Below are 9,996 nucleotides of genomic sequence, written 5' to 3'. Positions count from 1 at the left end.
TATATAAATATATATATATATTATGTGTTAAATAAAGAAAAAGAAGGTATTTATTCTAAAAATATGTCAAAGTTTGCTAACTAATTATCTACCTTAAAGTATTGAAGTATTGATTCAAAGAATCAAATGATCACATTTCAAATTCAGGAATGTAATGAACTATTGTACTTGCACTATTGTAGCTTACACCTTTTTCATCAACCTCAATCATTATCTCTTTCAATTAAAAGATGTACTTTACTCTTAACAATTTATAATTCTTGTAATGTATAATATCATTGTCACAAAGTAAGAATATAGATAAATTAATTTAGTTTTATTCTCCCTCCGTCTGGAATTGTTTGTCATGTTACGCTTATCGAAAGTCAATTTGACTAATTTTCAAAGGTAAATTAGATCACATTAATTCGATATTTTAGACGAAAAAAATTAGATATTCTAAAACTATATGAAAAGTACTATAAATTACAATTTTTTGCATATTAATATAATGAAAAAATTCATCTTAAAATGTTAGTCGAAGTTTTTATAGTTTGACTCTAAAAATAAAAACCATGACAAACAATACCGGACGGAGGGAGTACTCATGAGACTCCCCCACCCCTACACTAAAAAAAAATTACCCAAATTTAGAAGGGAAAAGAACACAAATTCATCAATTGGAACTTCATCTCTATCCAAAAATAGAGTTAGTAAACTTTTGAAACTCAATTTTAGTAGGCTAACTACTTGTAGATCCAATTACTAGGATATATAACTTTACAATAACTTAATAAAATCAAATTAAACTACATAAAGTGCTTGAATTTGATCATTTCTAGAAAAGAAAACATAGTACAAGTTGCCTTCTTTTTTTTTTTTTGACAGTTCTATGTCTAAAGCATTTCGCGTTAGCAAGTTGGAGGAAAGGATCGTAACTTAAAGCAGTGTGATGTAAAGAAAAATAGAAAGAACATAAACATTGGTATGTACACTTCTAGTATTTACATTTCTAACAAACGATATAATCAGCAGAATAAAAAGTAAACCAAATAAATATACGTATCTTGAAAATACTCAAAGAAACAGAGAAAAAAGATAATGGTCGACGCTCGATCAAACATACTAATAGTCATCAAATTCATATGAGCTATTGAGGAGTAAACAATCATCTTCTTAAGATTCACCTATATTAAAATGGATGAGAAAGTATATATCATAGCAATTGTACTTAAAATATATAAAAGAAAGGAATGGAGTGGGATGATTAATGCCCTCCTCCCTTAATTAACTAGAGATTTCGAGTTCAAATTTTCGAAAATAGAGATTTTATTAGGGATCCGTTTGACCTCTTTATCGGTCTACCCGATGCAAGTACAAATAAATCAAGCAAGTAGTAAACCTTTTATCCTTTATTAGTTTATCCGAATCAAGCAAGTAGTATACCTTTCGTCCTTTATTGGTTTGTCCAGTACAAACTGGCAGATAAATCGAGCCAATAAGGAACGTTCTATCCTTATATTGGTCTACGCGGTGTGAATTCAGATAAATCGAACATATATCGTGTATATATATAAGAGGGTATTTAAGTCTTGATATTATTCCCGCTATAAATCAACTTCATATCCCTGAGTTCATTAGAGTTATCTTAGTTAAATGACGTTAATACCCTCGGAAATTTGCTACATGTGAACTGAGTTCAAGGGCAAATAGTGTCAAATAACTAAATTACGATTCTGTTACAGTTACCAGAAACAGAGCTATACATACACTAAAAACGGTTACTATTTTATTTTTTCCCAAATTACCCCTCCCTGTCTCTGATCAGTGATCACGAGAAATCTATCTTATATATATATGAAGCTCTTTCATCTACCATTATAGCAGAGCTCATAATTTCTCTCTCTATGATTTTCACTCTTTCTCTCTCTAGAACAATTGGTGGAAGAGTAATCAGTATCCGCAGCTCACTTCTAGCTGCTTGTTGCTGTTTCGTCAGGTATCTTCTTCAATTTTGCTGCTTGAATTTCTGATTCTGAATGTGTGTAGATTTCAATTACGTATTTTAGTGCTCGATTCTGTGTGCTTATTTGCTCCTGATTTCATTTTTTGCTAAGATGATAGATCCAGTTCTACGTAATTTCTGTTAATCGAACTAGCTAGGAAAGTGAGAACTTTTAGAGAGTGTGAGTAATAGAACGATCGTGAATTTTCATCTGTGTTTCCGTTTATATAGGAGGAAGAACTGTTTTAAATTGAAATGATTTGCTCTGTTTACATCAGAACGGTGAAGTATTGTTAATTTTAAGTTTCAGTTTTTGTTTACTCTGTAATGAGAAGTAAAAGAGAAATTTCGAAGCATAATGTTGAATCTCTGTTCGGATTGTTGTTAGAATTGATGGATTTTTACAAAATTAGAATGAAAACAACCGGTTAAATTTGTTTCGATTAGTATGTAGAATGCGAATTGTGAAATCAGTTTCGCTCTGAGTTTCAGTAGGAAAAAGAGTGGATTTTTTTTTTTTTGCTGAACTTATCATATTCAAATGCTTGTATATAGAAAACGAATAGCTTATTTTCGAAGAGCTGAATTGAAAACGTTTTATACGTTTTACATCTGCAGCAACTTGCACAGAATCGGCGTGTAACGAAACACGTTGATTTTGAAACAGGCGAGAATGCAGAGGGAAATTTCAACCGCCGGCCGCGGAGGTGCGTTCAGCTACGACAACGGACTGCCATCACCGTCGGTACTCAGCCAGCCTACCGCCTTCGATCTAACCTCTCTCTACTCATCAATGTTGTTTCCACCTGCCGGACTGTTACTCGACGACAGTCAACCGTCAACAGAGACTACAGTGACGCCGGTACTAACACCTCGATTCCGTCAAAATCACAGCTCTCAATTGCTTATCGACCAGCATTATCAAAAAGATCTAATGGATCGTCACAACAGAGTGTTATCTCAGCTACTTGAAACAGAGAAGAAAACTCTAGCTCTTCGTCAAGAGAACATCAATTTGAAAATGGTGAATTTCAATTTGAACAATCGACTTCAATTGCTTCTGAAAGCTTCTTCGGACTATGGGCCTTCATCGGGTTCGGGCCTGGATAATGGGCTGAGGAGGATGCATGTTGGTGTTGGACATGAAGAGGAAACATCCAGTGATGGACATTCATGGGAAGACGTAGTTGCGGATCGTCATCTAAGCCCAACTAGCGTGATGGACTCGGGTCGGGCAGATGGTGTGGATCGGGTACTATTACCCAAGAGTATTTCAGTACGTTCTAATGGTTACTTGAAAACAAATCATGCAGCTGGTGGAAGTAGGCCACATAATCGCACCAAATCATCATCAGTCAACACAGCGGTACATATTTCTTCTACATTGCAACCTTATTTATGATACATATAGTGAGCAACATAGTCCAATAACAATAATACCAAATTCGAATCACGAGTGTAGTTGTGTACACAAATCTAAATAGAGTTTGTTTCTAGTAGACCCTCGACTCTAATAAAAGAAAGAATGGGAAAGTATTCAACGTATAGTACAAAACATTACGCCCATAGACAAAGATTCCACTTTACTTTGTAGGATTACACTTTTGTTGTTGTAGATGGTTACATTGCATTAACAAAATTTGAATAAAAAGGAATGCTTACCTTCTATCTAGCTAATAAGTTTTCTAGGCTATATCATAAAGATGGAATACCACAAAGTGCATTTATTTGTTTGGTTAAGATATCCTTTGAATGCAAATGTGATTGATTTTAATTAGATTAAGATCATCAAGACTGTTAGAAACCTCTGTTTATTATGCTTGTGAACTATAACAAACACCACATTTGTGTTCTTTTAACTTTTTACACTGTTGAAATTGTTTAGAATCACATTTTCAGCCCAAGAAAATCGATAAGGATTAATTCGTTCATGGCCTAAATCACATGTTTTGTGATGATTAACACAGCAAAGGGTATATGTGAAAGGAGGAAACAAGAAGGAAGAGGAACCACTTGAATTAGATGTTTACAATCAAGGCATGTTCAAGACTGAACTGTGCAACAAATGGCAAGAAACAGGGGCATGTCCATATGGAGAAAACTGCCAATTTGCTCATGGAATTGAAGAGCTTCGTCCTGTCCTACGCCACCCACGCTACAAGACTGAGGTATGCCGTATGGTCCTTAATGGTGATCCTTGTCCTTACGGCCATCGCTGCCATTTTCGCCACAGTCTTACTGACAAGGAGAAACTCATGAGATCACTCAACAGTAAAATGAGATCAAACTAATAGTAATAATTTGAAGCTTAAATTGAAAGATGTGTTTATAATAACAAAGTAAAATAATTGAATGAATGCACATTGAGGATTAAATTGACTCTGTAAGTAAAAGAATAATTTGCATCACAAGTACTCAAGAGAGGAGGAGGATGGGTTGTGATCATAAAGAGAGTGGATTGATTGCATAAAAGGGCAAACTGGATTCTCATTATCTTTCTTGTAATTCTGTTTACGTTAATGTGGTACATTTGTTGATACACAATTCTGTCTTTATTTTGTCTCTTCCAAAGCCTAGGAATAAAGACCTCTTTAGTGATGATTAATTTTCAACTGTATGTCTTTGATTGTAATTCAAATATTGAATATAGACTCCATAAGAAGTTACTCATTTCTTTTTCTTTTGAGAAAATGTAATCAATAAATTGCATCTCTCCTCCCTTCACCCACACCCAAATTATGTCATGGAGTTAAAACATTAACTATTCATACAAAAACAAAAAAATCAGATATATGGAGTAACATAGGTTTTGTATTTGTCCATTGATTTCTAAGAGATCATGATCGATGCTCCGTGCAGCAACAACTTGCATATTCAAGAACCAAGATACATTGACTGTTATTTCACCATTACTATCATTACATGAATCAATATACACATATATAGTCGAATATGCATATACATAAATGGCATAATACATATATTGGATCCAAAACTTGGCTTCAAATTTTAACTTTGACCTCAAACTTTCATAGTGCACAAAGTTAAAATTTTGTTTACCAACATATAAACCGTTTATTAATATACTCTAGCCTCTCTTCTTCTGTGTCAATACAGAGGAAATCAAGATTCCGTTTTATCTACTTCACTTATACTGGATCTTATCGAGTCTACTCATGTACTACACACCCTTGGCCAACATTTTACGTTTGAACCAAAGTTTCATATGCTATAAGGTAATTTTTTTGATGATAGATGCGGCTCTTCCTTGGATCATGTGAACGTGGTATACTTTGTGCATCGGGCTATCCATCACACAAGCTAGTCAATTGTGGACAACTATCATACAATCTTCAATTATTTTTTTTCTATTTGCTTGATTGATTACAAAAGAAACATTTCTAACTTCTTCAACCACCCTTGTGTCTCATTATTTGTTATTGTTGTTGGTAATTAATGCAAAACAATGAAACATTGTTTTTTTTCTATACTTTAAGATAATCAAAAACACACTTTAAACATCGGGTTCAATCTCAACTCATTGACCCATTTGAAGAGAATTCTCAATTGAGCTCAATTCAATCTATAATTTCAACCCGTTTTAAATGTTTTTAATAAGATATGTTCCTATAATGAAGGTATGAATCATTATATATTTAACATCTTCTAGAATTCATCTATCCATTTGTTACTTTTTTAACAAAAAAATTTTTGAGCGGAAATTCAAATTGTGATTATAAAAGTTAAATATCAATATGTTAAGTTATTGAAATTAATCAGATTAAACTGTGCGGGTCAAAAATAGCCATGTACTTGATTATGTACATATTCAAAATCCATTTGATAATGTTGTGTACCAAAGACATGCAACTTGACTCTTAAGATAACCACATAAAATCAATTTGTTTGTCTATAGCACCAACTCTCGATCTCCTCATCATTGAATAAGAAAATGGTGTTTCAAATTAAATTCTTTATTATCTTAATTAAATAAATTAAAGAAAGAGTTCATTACCAAAAGGTTTCAACAATTTAATAACTCAATTGAATTAGCAAAATTACTACTATTCACTTATTTACTTCTTCACTATTTCAAAATTTTGATATGGTTGTTCATTTTTAATATATCAATAAAAGATAAATATTTTTTTCAACAACACCTAATACTAAAATTCAATTAGTAGAGATTTTATGGTAAATAATCATGTCAATCACTATTTCTTAATGAGCACGTCTATCTTCGGAAATATTAAGTAAAAATGAATGAAGAAAGTAATCACCAAAAAGAGAAATAGCTTATTTTTTAGGGCATGGCCTTTTAGGAATAAGAGGCTCGAGATCATTCTATCGAGGAAGCTTAGATAGTGAAAGATTGTTCTCTCTAAAAAAAAAAGGGTGAAAACTATGCAAAATTACAAAACTGATTGATTAAGTCGAGTAAAGCTCGAACATGAAAGTTAAATGAAAATCATATTAAGATGTAGTAATACTAACAAAAACAAAAAAGAAATTTTTTTTACATCATTATCAAGTGGTAGAAAAGAGCTTCTTATCAATGCCCTTCAAAAACAAAATAAAACAAAAAGGAAAAAAAATATTAATTTCCTAAAAAAAAAAAATAGAAGTATTCCCACAAAAGTAAAAAGAAAATTAAAAAAAAAAAAAAAGAAGAAAAAAAGTCCTAATTTTCATCGTCCACCATTAACACTCAGCTCAACGAGAACCAAGCTAGTAAATCACCAGCCACGCGCCGCCGCTCTCTCACCACGCGCTCGCCGGAGACTGAAGTCGACCGGCAAAGCGGACAGTTGAAATTAAGCGTATTAAACCACCCATCTAAACACTCCGTGTGAAACACGTGCCGGCATGCTAACTTGCGCACCCGGTCACCATCACCCAACCGGTTCAAACAAACCACACAGGTAGTACTTGAACCGGCACCGGTTTTTTCGTCATTTTGCTGTTGATGATTATAGGATAACAACCGGTTCAGATTGAGCTGATCGGAGAGGAAAATAACTCCGGTTAAACCGGACCCGACCGCTTCGGAGAACGAATCGTCGATTTGATGAGGGGTAAATCGGGAAGAAGAGATGCCAAAAAATTGAAGGGAAGTGTAGATTAAGGAACGGAGATAATTAAGAGAATTAGCAAAAAGGGTTATAATTAATATTGGAATTGATTCACTAGAAATGTCATTAAGCTGGTTTTGTAATCCCATATTTTGGGATAATACTAAATATTATTATGATTTTACAATTTGCTTCAACACTTTTTTTCTTTCTTTCAAATGAAAAAGGATGAGTGGATATATATATATATACATATATATTATATATATATAGTGTTATTTTGTGGGACTTGATTGGTTGGGGGTTGGGGGTGAAGGTGGGTGGTGGGGTGAGAGGGGGTGGTTGGTTAAGTTTGTGACGTTAGTTCTATTCGTTCACGTTTATTTGTATACATTGAATTATGTAGATTTTTTAAGATATAACGATTAATATGAATAGTTTGTTACAAGTAGATACATAGTTTTAGGTCTTAAAGAATGATCCGATAAATAAGTAATTAATATGAGGGTAAAATAGGAAAAAAATATTTTTCGTTGATATATTCGTTCATGTTTACTTGTTTATATGATATAATGATTAATATGAGTAGTTTATGACAATATGCATATAAATTGATATATAGTTTTAGGTAATAATAACTTGAGGAATAAATGATTGAAGTTGAAGGTAAAAATGGAAATATTTTATATGTTAAAAATAAAAAGTAAAATTAAAAATTTATTTTTAGTTTAATAAACAATTAGTAAATCTAAGCGGAGATAGTATATAACATTAGTATATGAGTTAGTTTGTGTTTTGGATTCAAATATGTTATCAGTACTTGCTATCATTCATCGATATTTTTCATTATTAAGTATTTGTTAGGATTCATCAATAAAAATATCGAGAAATTTTATCTATCAAAATTTTACTAGGTGATAAATGTTCTGCCTCTATTAAGTCTTAGACAATATAGATATTTTTTTTTTTAATTTAAGTGTATTGGCTTTTTATTCATCTGTCCTAAAAAGAATATTCCTGCTTATTATATTTTGTAAATCTTTAAATTTCAACATTTATACTTAACAAGTTAAAGATTACAAGATTTAAAAGATCATACACATATTTGATTTAAAATTATAAGATTCAAACGAAAAATTCTTTATGTCTCAAAATTTATATCTAATCAAAGCACAACACTTAAATTAAGACAGATAAAATATTTTCCATCAAAATTTAAGCAATATATATTATTTCTCATTCATATAACTATCAAATAACTTTATTTATATAAATATCGAATAACTTTATCCATAAATCCAAAAGAAATTATATTATTTTATTTTATATTTAAGATTCTTAACCAAATATCACCATCTGTATTCTCTTATTGCAAACAAACGTATCTTAGTTTTTGCTTTTTGCTTTTTACAAAGATTTGATTTTTGGTCTGTCCACACATAAATGAGAAAAAAAAACTTTATATTATAATATTTAATTGTATCCAATAGGAATATCACAAACCTAATATTCCATCAATTAAATGTGAAGAAATTAGTGAATTAAATCGTGAATAACATGTAAAGAGAACAATTCTTGAGTCAACTAACTTTACGAAATATTGCTTTTATGTGTTTTAATTTATCTAATATAATTTAAATATTTATAAATTTTTAAGAAATAATCAAAAGACTTTTAATGTCTGTGATTTAAAATATAATGTAATTTTCACAAATATTTCTTGTTCAAGTTTCTATTTAGGTTTTGTCTTTATTTTTAAAAATTATGCAAATATAACTCTTAGTAATTATTCTTCTGTATAACATTAGCCCCGAACTAATGTTTGTATATATATACTTAAAAATAAAATATCAAATTTTTAACTACGATAATAATTCAATATTTATTGAATTATGATATTGAGTCAATATTACTATAATTTTATGTGGCATGATTTATGCATGTGTTATTATCAAGCGTTTGAACATAAAAAAAATATATAATTTTGTATATATATATATACATTTTATTTTTGGCTAAGGCAAAAGCATGTTGTTTTGTGGGTGACAATTAATATTCTATTTATTTATTTATTCCACAGACAAAAAGGTGAATAAAAATGTCCCATTAAATTTATTTATTTATTGGTAGTCAAAAAATGTCCCATTATTATTAATTAATTAAACAAAAGACTAAGTTGGCTGTTTTCTGATCAACCACACAATACTCTATAAATATAAATTAAAATAATTGATGAATTTAAACTGAGTAAAGAGAACCAAGAGAACTAATTAATTAATTATAATTAATTAATTTATTAGGGAGAAGAATATTAATTGTCAAAGTTCTATGAAGATTTGCATATCCACCGACTGCATTATTAATCACCTTTTTAAAAAAAAACACTTGATACACAAAAATATAAATAAATAATTTATGGAGTATAATAATTCATAAACATTATTTTTCACATTTTGAAAATGCATGTATTAACCTATTATATATTATTGTTTGTCTTTGATTTATCACACTTAGATAAAGTGATAAGTACTCTTATATCTTTAATCAGAATTTTTGAGTTTGAGTTTCCGAGATACATAGTCGCTTTTGTTAGAAGCACTTAGCCCTCAATGTAGGACCTTTCAGCGTGAATCTGAATTTAATTAAATTTCAATAAGGATATCAAACACCGAATAAAAAATTAACATAGAAATTATTCTTCTATTGATCTTAGTCTTCGATTTATAATAACCTATCATTTTCTTTGCTCGAGTCCTTTTATTTCGATTATCGAATTATTCATTTATTGTTATTTGTTCTCCTTCTCCTTCATATTTAGTATGATATTATATTTCCATTCAATACTTAATTAAATTAGATTTTAATGTGTTTTATTTGAGTGGAGAATTTATAAATAAATAAATAAATATATATATATATATATATATATATATATATATA

At 30.3% G+C, this 9,996-nt stretch overlaps 1 protein-coding gene across 1 annotated transcript; it reads left to right on the top strand.

Moving 5' to 3' along the window:
• Positions 1-2,602: 2,602 nt before the first annotated feature.
• On the top strand, positions 2,603-4,456 carry LOC107019989 (zinc finger CCCH domain-containing protein 15-like). The gene is made up of 2 exons (XM_027917329.1): positions 2,603-3,350; positions 3,952-4,456. The coding sequence occupies exons 1-2, from the start codon at positions 2,658-2,660 to the stop codon at positions 4,273-4,275; spliced, it is 1,017 nt and encodes a 338-aa protein (XP_027773130.1). The 5' UTR covers positions 2,603-2,657; the 3' UTR covers positions 4,276-4,456.
• The last annotated feature ends 5,540 nt before the right edge of the window (positions 4,457-9,996 follow it).

This window comes from Solanum pennellii, chromosome 5 (assembly GCF_001406875.1).
Source record: "Solanum pennellii chromosome 5, SPENNV200".
In the NCBI taxonomy this organism is placed as follows: domain Eukaryota; kingdom Viridiplantae; phylum Streptophyta; class Magnoliopsida; order Solanales; family Solanaceae; genus Solanum; species Solanum pennellii.
Note: the sequence above shows the minus strand (reverse complement) of the source record. Positions and strands in the feature narration are given on the sequence as shown.